Source organism: Dendrobates tinctorius, unplaced genomic scaffold, assembly GCF_039654945.1.
Source record: "Dendrobates tinctorius isolate UK_male_01 unplaced genomic scaffold, ASM3965494v1 ptg000377l, whole genome shotgun sequence".
NCBI lineage: Eukaryota > Metazoa > Chordata > Amphibia > Anura > Dendrobatidae > Dendrobates > Dendrobates tinctorius.
The window spans coordinates 409,529-427,472 of record NW_027362043.1 but is presented as its reverse complement, the minus strand read 5'-3'; the positions used below and the strand labels follow the sequence as shown (position 1 = coordinate 427,472).

The window sequence follows — 17,944 nt, the reverse complement described above, 5'->3', positions numbered from 1 at the left end:
GCACTGTCTGGTTCTGCAATCATCTCGTCATGTCTAGAATCCCGGATCATGTGTTCTTCCTAGGATCCTGCACTGGTTGGTTCGGTGATCATCTCGTCATGTCTGAAACCCTGATCATGTGACGTTTCCTAAGATCCTGCACTGTCTGGTTCTGCTATCATCTCGTCATGTCTAGAATCCCGGATCATGTGTTCTTCCTAGGATCCTGCACTGGTTGGTTCGGTGATCATCTCGTCATGTCTGAAACCCTGATCATGTGACGTTTCCTAAGATCCTGCACTGTCTGGTTCTGCTATCATCTCATCATGTCTAGAATCCCGGAAGTGCTCCCCTGGTCCTGACCTGGAGGAGGAGGTGCTATGCCCTATATCAGGCCGCCCCTTCCTATGCTCAGGGCCTGATTATTGTGTTGCTTCCCTGCTAGGCTCTGGGTCTGTGGGGTTGCCCCCTCTATTCTGTGCCCTTACACTTTGCTCTGTAGTGCGTCTCTGCACACGCTCCGTGCTCGTATTCCGCCTACTGTCTTGTGCCATGTCTTGTGTTGTCTCTCGTGCCATATTTGTCTTTGCCTTGCTTTGCCTTGTAGTCCTTCTGCTGTTCTCTGTCTTGGTCTGTTTTGCTATGTCTCGCCTTAGCTATTCTTTGACTTGTAGTCCTTCCTCTGTTCTCTGCCTCGCCTGTTTTGCCATGTCTTGCTTTAGCTATGCTTTGACTTGTAGTCCTCCCTGTGTTCTCTGCCTTGCTATTCCTTGCCTTGAGTTCCTCCCTATGGTCTCTCTTCGCTTGCTCCGCCTCGCTCTCTCCTATGGCGCCCTGTAGTGCTCCCTGGCACACGCACCATTTCGCCTCTCCTTAGTGCTCTTTCCTATGTCTACTCCCAAGTTCTTCCCTTGGCCCGGCTCTGGGCTTCTGCCTACGCTCCGCTGCTGGACTCTGTCCTCGCTCTGACCTGGCTCTGTTTCTGCTTGTGTTCCTTGCCTTGTCCTTGCATTGAACCCCGGCGTGGGTTCCCCTTGGCCGTCTCCTGTGCCGTGGTAAGTGCCACGTGTTTGTGTACAGCCGTGTGCACTGGCCAGTGTGGCGTGCCCCCTGCGTGGCTCCTAGCACGCAGCCCTTCCTTGTGCCCTGGCGTGGCTCCTAGCACGCACCCTGCCTTGAACCCTGGCGTGGCTCCTAGCACGCACCCTGCCCTGAACCTGGCGTGGCTCCTAGCACGAAGGTTCCTTTGCCCCCTCCTGTGCCTTAGTCGTGCCTCGTGCTGGCGTTACAGCCATGTACATTGGCCAGTGAGGTGTGCGTCCCTGCGTGGCTCCTAGCACGCAGCCCTGCTCTGAACCCTAGCGTGGCTCCTAGCACGCACCCTACCTTGGACCCTGGCGTGTCTCTACACGCACCCTGTCTTGTGCCTTGGCGTGTCTTTACACGCACTCTGTCTTACCTTGTGCCTTGGCGTGTCTCTACACGCACTCTGTCTTGTACCTTGTGTCTTGGCGTGTCTCTACACGCACTTTGTCTTATCCTATGCTTTGGCGTGGCTCTACACACGCACCCTGTCTCGTTTGTGAACCCTGGCGTGTCCCCTACACACGCACCTCGCTTTGAAACTGGCGTGTCCCCTACACATACACCTAGCCTTGAACCCTGGCGTGTCCCCTACACACGCACCTAGCCTTGGACCTAGGCGTGTTCCCTAAACACGCACCCTGCTTGGATATCTGTCGTGCCTCCTTGCCTGAACCCTGGTTTGCCTGCCGGATGCCCGGAACCTGCCGACCGTTGCCAGAGGTCCGGAACCAGATGACTACGGCCTGATGTCCGGAGCTGACGTCCGCAGCCTGATCCCTGGACCCTGTCGGTTTGCCAGCAGTCCGGAGTCCGATGCCATCATGCCATTACCTGTACCTATTCGTGCCACCTGGCACGTACCATGTTATGGACCTTGGCGTACACACGCGCACACCTTGCACGTTTTGCTTGTTTACACTGTATGTGATCCTGAGTTATTCTAATGAAGATACCTTGCACCTACGTCTAGTCTCGTCTTGCTTCCTGCTCGTCCTTGTCGTCAGACACTCGTCTAGTGTCCCCTGAGCCGGCCGTCTGGTCCCAGCAGTCGTGGTGGCTCACCCCCTTGGTCTTGCCCCTGACACTCCCTGTATAGGGGGTGGATTCTCACAAGGTCAATTCGCCCTCGGTGGGTGGGTGCCACGACCCAGAGGGTCCACTCAAAAAATGGGCTCAGCAGGAGCTGAGTCCGTCACATCGGGAAGCTGGTATACATGCCATGCATGGCTCATGTGCTTAACCTGGTGGTGCAGAAATTTATAAAAACATACCCTCACTTGCCGTACCTACTTGAGAAGGTGTGCCGTATTTGCACCCATTTCCGTCACTCCTCAACCGCTGTTGCCGATCTTGCAGCGCTTCAAAAGCAATTTAATTTGCCAAACCACAGACTCATTTACGACCTGCCAACACGGTGGAACTCAACATATCATATGTTGGCAAGGGTAAGTGAGCAGCAGAGGGCACTTTCTGAATACCAGCTTAAACATGCCCGTCACACTGAGACTCAGCCAAAACACATAACAACTGTTGAGTGTGTGTGGATCGCTGATATTTGTGAGGTGCTTGATAACTTTGAGTACTGCACCAAGCTTGTGAGGGGTGATCAGGCTATTATCAGCGTAACCATCCCTATGCTAAGTATGCTGAAAAAATCACTGCAGAATCAAAAAATGAATTCTTTGCGTGCCCAGCAGCTGGGTATGGAGCAAGATTTCACAATGGGTGATCCTACCCAGCCCAGCCAATATCATCAGGTAATATTGGGGGATGAAGATGATGATGAAAATGAGGAGGGAGAGGACTTCTTTTTCAGTGGTACCGAGGAGACACCTCATGCTACAGATGGGAATCCCAACCCCAGCTTCATGTCTGTCCAGCATGGATGGGCTAAAGAGGAGGAGGTGGAGGAGGAGAGTCAGTGTGAGGAGAGGATGGGTATTGTTCCTCCATCAGAGGTCACAGAACATTTGCCTCTTTGCAGTTTGGCACACATGGCACACTTCATATCTGACTGTCTGTGCCAAGACCCTCGGGTAATCCACATTTTCAATAGCAACCTATACTGGTTGGCCACCTTTCTAGACCCACGGTACAAGGACAAATTTCCTTCACTACTGTTGCAGTCACCAAGGTGTTTCACAATGGAATCCTTCAAGAAGGCCGTTGTCGATCATTTGATGGCAACAGTACCCTCAGACACCACTGCTAGCAGAGATACCAGCTCTGTGCAACAGCATACATTAATGGGGAGAGATACGCCAAGCAGGTCCAAAAGAGGTGGTGGTAAAATGTCCACAAACTGGGCCATCTTCAATAAACCGACTCATCACCAAGGACTAGCTGGAAGTAGGAACAGTAGCAATGTCAAGGAGGGAGAAGTTGAACAAGATGGTCAACGACTATCTAAGTGACCATACCTGCATCCTTCCTGACGTTTCAGTACCGTTTAATTACTGGGTTTCCAAGCTGCATAGTTGGCCCGTCCTTTCCTTCTATGCCTTGGAGATGCTGGCCTTCCCTGCTGCTAGTGTGATGTCAGAGCGTGTTTTCAGTGCCGCTGAGGCAATCATCACAGATACACGCACACGGTTGCCAACAGAGAATGCAGACATCTGTAAACTCGTAAAGAGCTGGATATTGACTTAAAGTGCCACTTAATATGGTGGTAATGGTGGTTTCTGAAAGGAGCCACTCCTTGGCTCGGTCCTTCCCTGGAGGAAGATCTGGCTAGTCCCGTGTTTGAGACTCTTAAATGAGGGTCCACGGACTTTATTTGCATATTCATATTTCCCAGGGAGAAATGCACCTAGGATTTCACTGATTGAGCGCCTTTGCCGGCTGCCGCAGTGTTTTCTTTGACTGGTCTCCCTGAGGTCAGTGATTGTTTTGTGATGTAAGGACTAATTCCAGAATATATAGGTTGCAGTGTTAGGTAGGCAAGGGAGTGTAGGTGCTGAGAAGCTGCCTGCAGTGCCTGTCAGATCGCTGATCTGACACAGTGCACTGCAAAGTGTCACATCAGTCATCTGACACTTTATAGTAATGTCCCACACTGGGACAATATTATAAAGTAAAAAAAAAAAAAAAACAAGTGTAAAAATAATTTTTAAAAAATTCGTAAATAAATAATAAAAAAAATATTCCCTAATAAATTCTTTTATTTGTAAATAAAAAACCCAAAACAATAAAAGTACACATATTTAGTATTGCCGCATCTGTAACAACCTGCCCTATAAAACAGTCCCACTAGTTAACCCCTTTAGTGAACCCCTTAAAAAAAAGCAAAAAACAATGCTTTATCATCATACCGCCGATCAAAAAGTGCAATAACACGCGATCAAAAAGACAAATATAAATAAACATGGTACCGCTGAAAATTTCATCTTGACCCGCAAAATGCAAGCCTCCATACAGCGCCATCAGTGAAAAAATAAAAAAGTTATAGCTTGCAGAATAAAGCGATGCAAAAATAACTATTTTTTATATAAAACTGTTTTTATTGTATAACAGCGCCAAAACATAAAAAAAAGATATAAATGAGGTATCGCTGTAATCGTACTGACCCGACGAATAAAACTGCTTTATCAATTTTACTACACGTGGAAAGGTGTAAACACCCCCCCCAAAAAAGAAATTCATGAAATGGTGGTTTTTGTTCACTCTGCGTCCCAAAAATCGGAATAAAAAGCAATCAAAAAATGTCACATGCCCGAAAATGGTACCAATAAAAACGTCAACTCGTCGCACAAAAAAAGAAGACCACACATAACTCTGTGGGTTAAAATATAGAAAAATGATAGCCCTTAAAATGTGGTGATGCAAAAACTATTTTTACAATAAAAAGCGTCTTTTAGTGTGTGACAGCTGCCAAACATAAAAATCCACCATAAATAGTAAATCAAACTCCTCTTTACCATCCCCTTAGTTAGGGAAAAATAATAAAATTTAAAAAAATGTATTCATTTTCATTTTCCCATTAGCGTTAGAGTTAGGGCTAGGGTTAAGGTTAGGGCTAGGGCTAAAGTTAGGGATAAGGGCATGTTGGGGTTAGGGAGTTAGAATTGGGGGGTTTCCACTGTTTAGGCACATCAGGGGCTCTCCAAACCAACATGGTGTCTGTTCTCCATTCCAGCCAATTCTGCGTTGAAAAAGTCAAAAGGTGCTCCTTCCCTTCCAAGCTCTGCCATCCGCCCAAACAGTGGTTTACCCCCACATATGGGGTATCAGCATACTCAGGACAAATTGCACAACAATTTTTGCAGTCCAATTTCTCCTGTTACCCTTGGGAAAATATATATTTTTAATTTTTATGGCTCTACATTATAAACTTCTGTGAAGCACTTGGGGGTTCAAAGTGCTCACCACACATCTAGATAAGTTCTTTGGGGGTTCTAGTTTCCAACATGGGGTCACTTGTGGGGGGTTTCCACAGTTTAGGCACATCAGGTGCTCTTTAAATGCGACATGACACCCGCAAACCATTTCATCAAAGTCTGCATTCCAAAATGTCACTACTTCCCTTCCGAGCCTCAACGTGTGCCCTTACAGTAGTTTTCTCCCACATATGGAGTATCAGCGTACTCAGGACAAATTGTACAACAATTTTTGAGATGCAATTTCTCCTGTTACCCTTGGAAAAATAAAAAAATTGGGGACTAAAAGATCATGTTTGTGGAAAAAATATGATTTCTTTTATTTTCACAACCCGGGCGTTATAAACTTCTTTGAAGCACTTGGGTGTTCAAATTGCTCACCACACATCTAGATAAGTTCCTTGGGGGGGTCTAGTTTCCAAAATGGTGTAATTTGTGGGGGGTCTCCACAGTTTAGGCACATCAAGGGCTATCCAAATGCGATATGGCGTCAAGCCAATTCAGCGTTGATAATGTCAAACGGCGCTCATTCCCTTCCGAGCTCTGCCATGCGTCCAAACAGTGGTTTACCCCCACATTTGGGGTATCAGCGTACTCAGGACAAGTTGCACAATAACTTTTGGAGTCCAGTTTCCCTTGGGAAGATAAAAATTGGGGGTGAAAAGATCACTTTTATGGAAAAAATCTGATTTTTTAATTTTACAGCTGTATGTGAAGCCCATGGGGGTTCAAAGTTCTCACCACACATTTAGATAAGTTCCTTAGGGGGTCTAGTTTCCAAAATGGTGTCATTTGTGGGGGGTTTCCACTGTTTAGGCACATCAGGGGCTCTCCAAACGTGACATGGCGTCCGATCTCAATTCCAGCCAATTCTGCATTGAAAAATTCAAACAGTGCTCCTTCCCTTCCGAGCTCTGCCATGTGCCGAAACAGTGGTTTCCCCCCCCGCCACATATCAGGTATCAGCATACTAAGGACAAATTGTACAATAACTTTTGCAGCCCAATTTCTACTGTTACCCCTTGGTAAAATTAAAAAAAATGGACTTGAAGTAATTTTTTTGTGAAAAAAGTTAAATGTTCCTTTTTTTCAACTTTAAAAAAATTCCTGTGAAGCACCTGAAGGGTTAGTAAACTTCTTGAATGTGGTTTTGAGTACCATCAGGGGTGCAGTTTTTAGAATGGTGTCACTTTTGGGTATTTTCTATCATATAGACCCCTCAAAGTGACTTCAAATGTGATGTGGTCGCTAAAAAAAAAATGGTGTTCTAAAAATGAGAAATCGCTGGTCAACTTTTAACCCTTATAACTTCCTAACAAAAAAATTTTGATTCCAAACTTGTGCTGATGTAATGTAAACATGTGAGAAATGTTACTTATTAAGTTTTTTGTGTGCCATATCTCTGTGATTTTAGGACATAAAAATTCAAAGTTGGAAAATTGCGAAATTTTCAAATTTTTGCCAAATTTCATTTTTTTTCCACAAATAAACGCAAGGTATATGAATGAAATTTTACCACTAACATGAAGTACAATATGTCACGATAAAACAATGTCAGAATCATCGGGATCCATGGAGGCGTTCCAGAGTTATTACCTCATAAAGGGACAGTTAGATTTGTAAAAATTGGCCCGGTCATTAACATGCAAACCACCGTTGGGAGTAAAGGGGTTAAGATAGAAACCCCAAAGTAAGTGCTCAACTTAGAGCGCCAGATAACTGTGATCCCTAATGTTATGTAAAAGGTTCCCAATAAAAGCTTCAACTCAATCCACAAAAAAATTAAGCCCTCACTCAAGTCTGTCACGTTAACGGAAATACAGGGGACTTCCACATTACTGGTAGTGCAAAGGCTCTGCAAAGGCAAAATGGCTCCATAATCCTCCAAAGGAAATTCAGCAAATTCTGCGCTCCCAAATCCAAATGCCCCATCCCTAATGAGCCACACAGTGTACCTAAATCAGAAATAGCATCCGCATGTTTGGCATATCTGAAGCGATGAGAGCCTGCCTATCTTACAGTTGCATGTTTCCAGAAGCATGGGCTGGGCATAAAATACTGGTGGCTGCAACGCACAGGTCACTACAGCGTACTGGTCACTGCAACAGCAGTTTGCAATTTTGACTCGGCAACACTCATTGCTGCTTGTTACTGGAAAATACCCATGGAGTCAAAATTGTCACTACACCTAAAGATAATTTCCCAAAGGGGTATAATTTCCATGGAGTCATTTGAGGGGGGATTCTGCTCTTCTAGCAATTAGGGGCTCTGTATATGGAGTCCTCAAACTGTTCTAGGAAAATCTGGCTCCAGAAGGCAAATAGCACTCTGTTCCTCACGAGTCTCTCCGTACGGCTAAGCATTATTGTGCAACCACATATGGGGTATTGCAACGTTCAGTAGAAATTGTGGGACACATTGTTGTGCTATTTTTACTCACTTCTTGTGTGAAAATGTAAAATCTGGGGCTAAAGCAAAATTTTGGTGGTAAAAATGTAGTTATTTTTTCTTCACTGCCCAATGGTATAAAATTCTGTGACACACCCGTGCTGTCAGTATGATCACTGCACTCCTAGATAAATTCATTGAAAGATGTAGTAAATTGGGGTCACTTAAGGGGGGTCTGCTGTTTTGGCACCTCAGGGGACGTCCCAGTGGTTCATGGCACCTGCAAACCATAACAGTAAAATCTGGCGCTCCTTGCCTTCTGAGCTTTGCACTGTGCCTGAAAAATATTTCACAATTACATATAGAGTATTGGCGCACTCAGCAAAATATGGACCTCAGTTTCTTGTAAAAAAAATCCTATTAGCCCTTAGAATATTAATACCTTGGGGCTAAAACAACATTTTAGTTGCAAAAATGTAATTTATTCTTTCTTCACCGCTCAATGGTATAAAATTCTATGAGGCACATGTGGTGTCAATATGATCACTGCACCCCTAGATGAATTCATTGGGAAGTGTAGTTTGTAAAATGAGCTCACATATAGGGGGTTTCTGTTGTTCTGGCACCTCAGGGGCTCTGCTAATGTGACATAGCACCCTCAAACCATTCCAGCAAAATCTGAACTCCAATATGATGCCTCTTCCCTTCTGAGCTTTGACTGTGCCTCAAAAGTAGTATTCCCCCGCATATGGAGTATCGACGTACTCAGAAGAAATTGCACAACAAATTGTATGGTGCAATTTCTCCTTATGAAAATGTCAAATTTGTGGTTAAAATAATATTTTTGTCTTTTTGTAGGGAAAATGTGATTTTATTATTTTTACGGCTCAACTTTATAAACTTCTGTGAAGCACCTGGGGGTTCAAGTTGCTCACCACAAATCTAAGTACATTCCTTAATGGGTCTAGTTTCCAAAATGGGGTAACTTCTGTGGGATTTCCACTGTTTAGGCACATCAGGGTCTCTCCAAATGGAACATGACGTCTGCTAATAATACCAGGAAATTTTACATTCAAATGATGCTCCTTCCCTTCCAAGCCCTGCCGTGCACCCAAACAGTGGTTTTCTCCCTCATATGGAGCATTGGCATGCTCAAGAGAAATTACACAACAAGTTTTGGGGTCCATTTTTTCCTATTACCGTTGTCAAAATTAAAAAACATTGTATCTGAATTACATTTTTTATGAAAAAAAGTTAAATGTTCATTTTTTTTCCACATTCCAAAAATTCCTGTGAAGCACCTGAAGGGTTAATAAACTTCTTGAATGTAATTTTGAGCAGCTTTAAGGGTGTAGTTTTTCGAAAGGTGTCACTTTTGGGTGTTTTCTGTCATATAGACCCCTCAAAGTGACTTCTAATGTGATATGGTCCCAAAAAAATGGTTTTGTAAATTTTGTTAGAAAAATGAAAAATCGCTGGTCAACTTTTAACCCTTATATATTCCTAACAAAAATTTTGATTCCAAAATTGTGCTGATGTAAAGTAGACATGTGGGAAATGTTACTTATTAACTATGTTGGGAAATGTTACTTATTAACTATGTTGTTTGACATATGTTGTGTGATTTAAGGGCATGAAAATTCAAAGTTGGAAAATTGAGACATTTGCCAAATTTTTGCCAAATTTCAGCTTTTTTCTCAAATAAACACAAGTCATACTGAAGAACTTTTACCATTATCATGAAGTACAATATGTCCCGAAAAAAAAAAATCAGAATCACCGGGATCTGTTGAAGTGTTCCAGAGTTATTACCTCATAAATTGACAGTGGTCAGAATTGTAAAAATTGGTCTGGTCATTACCGTGCAAACCACCTTCGATGGAAAAGGGGTTCAGTGTATCATGCTTATTTTTAAATTATATATATATTATTTTTATATTATATTTTTTATTTAGCTATATAAGTTTTCTATTCAGATGTTTGCCTCTAAGCTCTCATATAATTTCTTTATTTGCAGGTATTACTACTGTCTTTCTCTCTTATCATTTTCCCATCGTTGAGTCAATTTACAAAAAACAAAGCCCAAGAGGGGAGTGATTTCCAACCAGTCAGAGGTAAATTACTCAAATCTTTGATGTGCTTTCCTTTCAATAACATCAGTACTTAAGGGGGTATTAAGGGGGTATTATTTGTGACGTTATAGCGATATCGCTAGCGATATCGCTATGTGTGATACTTACCTCCGACCGGCTCCCCCGCTGTCCGTCGCTGATCGCGCGAGATCGGGCGGCTCCATTTCTCGCCGGGCGCTTCCTGCTGGGCTTCCTGCTGTGGGAGACGAGCGACGCGTGGAGGCGGGCGGGAGGACGTCAGGATCGCCGTGTGTGAAAGGTGAGTATCGTGCGCTGCGTCGCTGCTGCATCGCTGTGAGATCTTTCTGTGTGAAAGCTCACTAGCGATCATTTAGCGATGCACCAGCGATCCTGACCGGGTCGGATCGCTAGTCGGATCGCTGGTGCATCGCTAAATGTAAAAGGGCCTTTAAAGAGGACCTGTCAGCAGATCAAAAGTGGCCAGTTATGCGCTAATTGTATTCCCTTTTTTAAAAAAATTTGCTACACAGTTCCAGAGACATGTGGTATTTTACTTAGTGCTAATTTTTATGGTCTAGATATAGATGTTTCGTGGTATAAATATATAGAATTTACTAATGCTTGTATTATCAAAGGTGCGCTGAGCTCCAGATATACAGTGGAAGTATTCACCCCCTTGACTTTTAACCTATTTTGTTACATTACAACCTGTGTTTAAATATTTTTGTAATCTAATTTGTGTGTCGTCCATCAACACTAAATAGTTTACGTTGGTGAAGTGAAACGAAAAAAATATATCCATAAATAAATGATGGAATCAAATAACTAAAAATTGCCATGTGCATATGTATTCACTAGTGATAAGCGAATACGTTCGACACTATTCGTTACCTGCACGGATAGTACTGTATTCGGGCTATTCGTTACTCAGCGAGTAATTTGCTATTCACTTCGGTATATTTGAGTGACCCGCCCAGCATGTTTGGTGCTTTATTTGCAGCCAATGAACATGCTGGACTTGCTTTACAATCTGTCACGCACAGTGTGGGAAGTGCAACACAAAGGGATGAGGGGAAGGAAGCCCAGATTCTAGGGAAGGGGTGAGTGGAGACCCCTAGGCAGATCTAATAACACCCAACCTGCCCTACCATCCCTAAATTGGTTACTCACCAATTGCCGAGCAGGAAACCTAAACCCTGTGTCTCCCTAGGGCTAGGCCATGGATAGGGAAGGAGTGGGGATGAGCACTGCTCAGTCCTCACTGTAAACTAAAGACAAAAAGGTAGATAGACAAGGGGAATGAACTTAGCTTGAGCAGACTCAGAGAGATAACACCAAAGTCCTCAAACAGCTCCAGAGAGGACGTTAGTCGACTGCTATAGCTCCAAACCTTCACAAGGGAAAAATGTGAATATCACCTGCGACTCTCTACAGAAGACTGGGGATTTATACACACCCAGGTCCAGGGGTGTCAACTAGAGCCAGAGGGAGGATGCTGCTGGATTCAAAAGTCAGAATGATTAAGGAAAACATTGTACAGCCAAACGAAGAGACCTTCTGCATCCGAATGCAGAACGACAGTCTGTTGTATCTGACACACTCGTGACACAATCACAGTAATGCTGGCGCCATCTTTGGTGTGGCATTAAGATAAGATAAGATAATCCTTTAATCGTCCCACCATGGGGAAATTCAGAGCATTACAGCAGCAAGGCAGGAAAAAGTACAGATACAGATGCATAAAGGCATTACATTGACAGTAGGTAGGTACATATACGAAAAAAAAAGATATAACCGGACTATCACAACTTTGGATCTATCAGTTCACTGTTTGGGTCGTTCTCCGTTTTGGACAGTGCTGGTTATACAGCCTAACTGCAGCAGGAAGGAAGGACTTTCGATAGCGCTCCCTCTCACATTTAGGATGAAGTAGCTGGTCACTGACAGTACTGCACATCTTTGTCATGGTCTCATGTATGGGATGGGAATCATTCTGCACCAAGTAGCTCACCTTGGCCAGTATCCTCCTGTCGCCTACTTCCTGAACTGGATCAAGGGGGCATCCCAGGACAGAGCTGGCCCTTCTAATCAGTTTGTCCAGCCTATTCCTGTCCCTGGTTGATATGCCACTACCCCAGCACGCCACACCAAAGAAGATGACTGATGCCACAACAGAGTTGAAGAAGGATGCAAGGAGTGCCCCCCTAACTCCGAAGGCTCTCAGCCTTCTGAGCAGATAAAGCCTACTGTGGCCCTTCCTGTACACTGCATCCAAGTGATGGGCCCAGTCAAGCTTATTATTGAGGATCACACCAAGGTACTTATAGGTGTCGACTATCTCAATGTCATTTCCCTGAATGTTCACCACTACTGGTGGATTTTTTCCCTTGCGAAAGTCTACCACCAATTCCTTGGTCTTCCCGGAATAAATCCTAAGGAGGTGGTTCCTCTGACACCACTCCTCAAAAGCTTGGTTAGTATCTCTGTACTCTATTTCATCCCCTCCTGTGATGAGGCCTACTATTGCAGAGTCATCAGAATACTATTGCAAGTAGCAGCTAGATGAGTTGCACTTAAAATCCGTAGTGTACAGTGTGAAGAGAAAAGGGGCAAGAACTGTACCTTGAGGTGCCCCTGTATTGCAGATCACCATGTCTGTATTGCAGATTACTGTGTTTGTCTGGCTTTACAGTGTCATAGGGGATATTTAATCCCTGCCAGCATCATCTTGTGCACATTACAACCGTAAACTGCGTAGTGTGAGCATAGGGAGCGTGAAGGCAGCGTATAGGGAGAGTTTTTGTTTACAAAAAGCTCTTTTAAGAGCTACTGAGAGTGAAGATTAGTTCTCTGTTAGGTGGAGATAGCGTAGGGAGAGATTTAATAATAGGGACAGGGAAATGCAGGCACCTGGGTGTTATTATTGCAAATACGTGCTGCAGATCTCTGCTAGTTTGCATTGTGTTGTATAGTGTAGGAAGAGACTGTGGGATTAGGGAGAGAGGTAGGGTTTCATATTTTGCACCATAATATATGAAACAACTCTTTTTAGAGACAAATAATATTACTCAGTACCAGCGTATACTAAATAAAATTTTAGGAGCTACATAATATTCCTGCTTACCAGCATATAGTAAAAAACTTTTTATACAGCTAAATAATATTCTTCAGTGCCAGCATATACTAAAAATCTTTTTTAAAAGCTAATTGCTAAATAATATTCCTTGCCTATTGTTGAAATAGCTAGCTAATATTTATCTAACAGTTGTGTGACTGTCGCAAAACCTGCAGAGTTATGCAAAAGTCACTATTTACCAGGAATTTCCCTGAGTCTGCTGTTGGCGTGTGTCATAAAGGTGATATTAAAAAAAAATCTATTGGATTAATTAATAGCGTATATTTATGTAGCAGTTGTCTAACTGGGGAAAAGCCAGCAGAGATATGCAAACATCACTATTTACCACTAATTTTCCTTACTCTGCTGTTGACGTATGTCATAAAGGTAATATAAAAAAATTCTGTTGGTTAAATAAATAGCATATATTTATCTAGCAGTTGTCCAACTGACGCAAAGCCTGCAGAGATATGAAAGCATCACTACTTACCAGTAATTTCCCTGAGTCTGCTGTTGGCGTGTGTCATAAAGGTGATATAACAAAAATAATAATTTTATATTGGTTAAATAAATAGCGCATATTTATCTAGCAGTTTTGCGAATTGAGATACGCAAATGCCACTATTTACCAGTAATTTTCCTGAGTCTGCTGTTGTCATGTGTAATAAAGCTGATATTTTTTTAGCTATTATCCACACATTGCTAGATACAGGGACCCTGTGAGGGTACTTGTGAAAAATAAAGCCAGGATTTTTTTTTCCATAACGCATTCAATATGGGAAAGGATGACCTTATGGAATGGGGATGTGGATGTGATGATGCCCACCAAGGCCGTGTGACAGATCAGAAGGTGACATTATCTCATTCTAGCTTCCTGTCAAAATTCGGTCTGCGGATTACACCACTATGGAACCCAGACAAGTGCGACGATGTTGTGGGTTGGATGGCAGACAAAGGCTCCACTGCATTGACAAGCAGCACCACCAAGTCTTCCACATGGGCCATTCTCAGTAGCCAAGAGGCTTGGCCTCACAATCTCCAACCTGGTCCTCCTTCCTCCCCCCATCAAGAGTCCCAGGAGACATATGACCCCAAGACTGGCCACTCCGAGGAAATGTTTACATTTCCGTGTAATTATTCTGGACTCTCACAGTGCACCATTAAAGAGGGTCATGAAGAGGTGGAGTGCAGTGATGCACAAACATTTAACCCCCCTATGGGCAGAAGAAAGCCACATTCATTAAGGACAATTCACGTCTGAAGAGGTGAAGGATAATCATGACACACAGTTGCTGCCAGGTTAGTCTAAAATTGCAAGTCAGAAGGAGTGCCAAATTGATGAATTGGAAAACGATGTGTTCGATGATGAGGCCACTGATCCAATCTAGCACGGTGGCACGCATAGCGAACACAGTAGTGCAGAGAGGGATAGATCCATAGCACAAAAACTGGCAAAATAGGTAATGGTTTGACCAAAGGAAGAACTCCGTCAAATGTTCCACAGAGCCTCCCCCCACTTGGCTAGATAACAGGCCAAGGGTGTGAAGTTCCCCTGCATGGCAGTTTTTTTCTGAACGTCCTTCAGATAAAACAACTGTACTTTGCAGCATCTGCCATATCAAGCTGAGAAGAGCAAGAACACTGTGAACCTGAGCACCACCAGCATGCTGAATCACAAAGCAGCCAAACACCCCAGTAGGTGGGCGGAACACCTGGGTACAAACTCTGTGTCTGAGGGTGAAATCACTGCCCTTCCCCTGTGTTACGGCAACCCAAAGTCAGAGGCTGGGACATCACACAACTTACCCACACCAAGAAGAGCAGATCCAACTTCCATTATGGTTTCAGTCTCCTCGTATTCCAGTTTCTGTCTCTCCTCCTCATCTTCAGCTGAAGTAGACTCACCATCACTCTCCAGCTGGGAGCTCTGCAGCACTGCCTTGGTGAAGCAACAGCATGGTCTGCTGAAGCTTATCTGTTTAGGTGATAACGCTCACAACGCAGCAGAGCTGTTGAAAGAGATAAAAGACCAGACCAATCAGTGGCTCTCCCCGCTGAAGCTCCAACCAGGTCTGGTTGTGTACGATAATGGGTGTAACTTGATGGCGGCTTTAAAGCTGGTACACGTTCCATGCATGGCCCACGTGCTGAACTAGGTTGAACAGTGGTTTTTAAAAACATACCCTGACTTTCCGAACCTACTTGCCACGGTACTCTGTGTCAGCCCCCATTTCCAAAAGTCATCTCAGACTTTTGCCAGTCTGGCTGCGCTGCAGCAGTGCTTAAATGTGCCTCGTCAGAGATTCATTTGTGACCTGCCCACACGTTTGAATTCGACCTTTCATATGTTGACAAAGCTTAGTGAGCAGCAGAGGGCAGTGGCTGAACTCCAGCTTCTCAATGCCCGTCAGGGCAGCACTCAGCCCCCACACATAACAACTGCCGAGTGGGTGTGGATCGCTGACATATGTGAGGTTCTTCAAAATTTTGAGTACTTCACCAAGATGGTGAGCGCTGATGACGCTATTATTAGCCTAACCATCCCGCTGCTCTGTCTATTAATTTGTTCACTGCAGAATCTCAAAGAGGAAGCTTTGAATGCCAAGCAGGTGGCTATGGAGTAAGATTTTACAGTGGCTGATACCACACAATCCAACCTCAGACAATATTCTCAGGCCACATTGGGTGATGATGAGGAACAGGAAGAGGAGGATTAGGAGGAACAGGAATTTTTGTTCTATAGAGGGGACTCTCAATCCCAGCTTCATGCCTGTCCAGCATTGATGGCCTGAAGAGGAGGAGGATTCGAAGCATCGTGAGGAGGAGAGGATGGTTAGTGTTCATCCTGGAGGGGACTCTGAACGTTTGACTCTTTGTAGCCTGCACACATGGCACTGTTCATGTCCAGATGTCTTTCCCAAGACCCTTGCAGGAACGATATTTTGCCCACCATGAAATACTGGCTGTGCACCTTTCTTGACACAATGTACAAGTAGAAATTTCCTTCTAATATATCAGAGGCAGACATGCCATTTTCAGTGCATGCATGCCAGAGGGCAGAATTTGCACAAAAGATTACGCTTAGACAACACTGCTAGCATTTCACCCACAAGGACTACAGAAGAGGGACACGCACACTAGGTGCAACTCGGTGGGGGGGGGTGAATGTCCATCAACTTGGCCATTTTCATGAAACCGTCACATCAGCAAGGGCTATCTGTGGGTGTAGCTTTGATGAGGGGGGAGAAGGTGACCAAGATGATGAAGAAGTACTTAAGTGGCCATACCAGCGTCCTTCCTGATTCTTCAGTGCACTTTAACTATTGGTTGTCCCAGCTGCACACTTAGGGTATGTGCACACGTTGCGGATTCATCTGCGGATTTTTCAGCATGGAATCTGCAGAATCCACAGGTAAAATGACCTGCATTTTACCTGCGGATTTTCTGCGGATTTTGTGCGAATTTGGCCTGCGTTTTTACACCTGCGGATTCGTATAATGAATAAATGCAAAACCCCCCGGTGGCATACATGGTGCTAATTAGTGAGATACTAATAATCCCACACCAGGGAAAAGAAACACCCACTCCATGAAGACATGTATATAATGAGAAAAGGGAGCAACTAGGTGAGTAAGGTAAAATGCATCAATTTATTAGAAAATGCATATAAAAATGTCATATGAGATAACAATACAAATATCAAAAGACTATGGCAGGATGACCCACAAGTACCACAGAGAAACCACAGTGCCCTCATACATGGAACACATAACAATATTGATTAAATAGTAGTGCTAGTGCAGAAACAATTCCATGTGTATAAGAAAGCCCCTATAGAGATCCAGAATAGTAATAAAAGCTGGACCAAAAAAGTCTGTCAAAGTTCAAGGATCAAAGGATCAAATAGAGGAGACTTACCAAGATAAGAGGGACACTGAAGATAACCCCGGGCCGGGTATGAAAAAGCCCCGACCCGCGTTTCAAAAATATTCGGCTTTCTCATTGACTTGCATTGGATTCGTTGGATGTCCTTTGAAAAGCCGGCAATTCATCTGCTTCATACAGTTAGATCAGAATGACAGGTTAGAATAGTATAGATAGAATAGATATACAGTGGGTACAGAAAGTATTCAGACCCCTTTAAATTTTTCACTCCATGGTTCATTGCAGCCATTTGGTAAATTCAAAAGAGTTGATATTTTTTCTCAATATGTACACTCTGCACCCTATCTTGACTGAAAAAAAACAGAAATATAGAAATGTTTGCAAATTTATTAAAAAAGAAAAACTGAAATATCACATGGTCATAACTATTCAGACCCTTTGCTCAGCATTAAGTAGAAACACCCTTTTGACCTAGTGCAGCCATGAGTCTTCTTCGGAATGATGCAACAAGTTTTTCACACCTGGATTTAGAGATCCTCTGTCATTCTTTCCGATCCACTCTAGTTCTGTCAGGTTGGATGGTGAATGTTGGTGGACAGTCATTTTCAGGTCTCTCCAGAGATGTTCGATTGGGTTGAGGTCAGGGCTCTGGCTGGGCCAGTCAAGAATGGTCACAGTTATTCTAAAGCCACTCCTTTGCTATTTTAGCTATGTGCTTAGGGTCATTGTCTTGTTGGAAGGTGAACCTTCGGCCAAGTCTGAGATCCAGAGCACTCTGGAAAAGGTTTTCATCCAGGATATCTCTGTACTTGACTGCATTCATGTTACCTTCAATTGCAACCCGTCATCCTGTCCCTGCAGCTGAAAAACACCCCCATAGCATGATGATGCCACCACCATGTTTCACTGTTGGGATTGTATTGGGCAGGTGATGAGCAGTGCCTGGTTTTCCCCACACATACTGCTTAGCATTATTACCAAAAAGTTCTATCTTCATCTCATCAGACGACAGAATCTTATTT

At 43.9% G+C, this 17,944-nt stretch overlaps 1 protein-coding gene across 6 annotated transcripts in view; it reads left to right on the top strand.

The window, feature by feature from the left end:
- Positions 1 to 17,944, top strand: part of LOC141075867 (cyclic AMP-responsive element-binding protein 3-like protein 3) — a 227,420-nt gene that overhangs the window by 192,267 nt on the left and 17,209 nt on the right. For all 6 annotated transcript variants that reach the window (XM_073563031.1, XM_073563030.1, XM_073563029.1 and 3 more), the window contains one exon: positions 9,847 to 9,943. In XM_073563031.1, the coding sequence (XP_073419132.1) occupies positions 9,847 to 9,943 (97 nt within the window). The remainder of the gene's footprint in view (positions 1 to 9,846; positions 9,944 to 17,944) is intronic.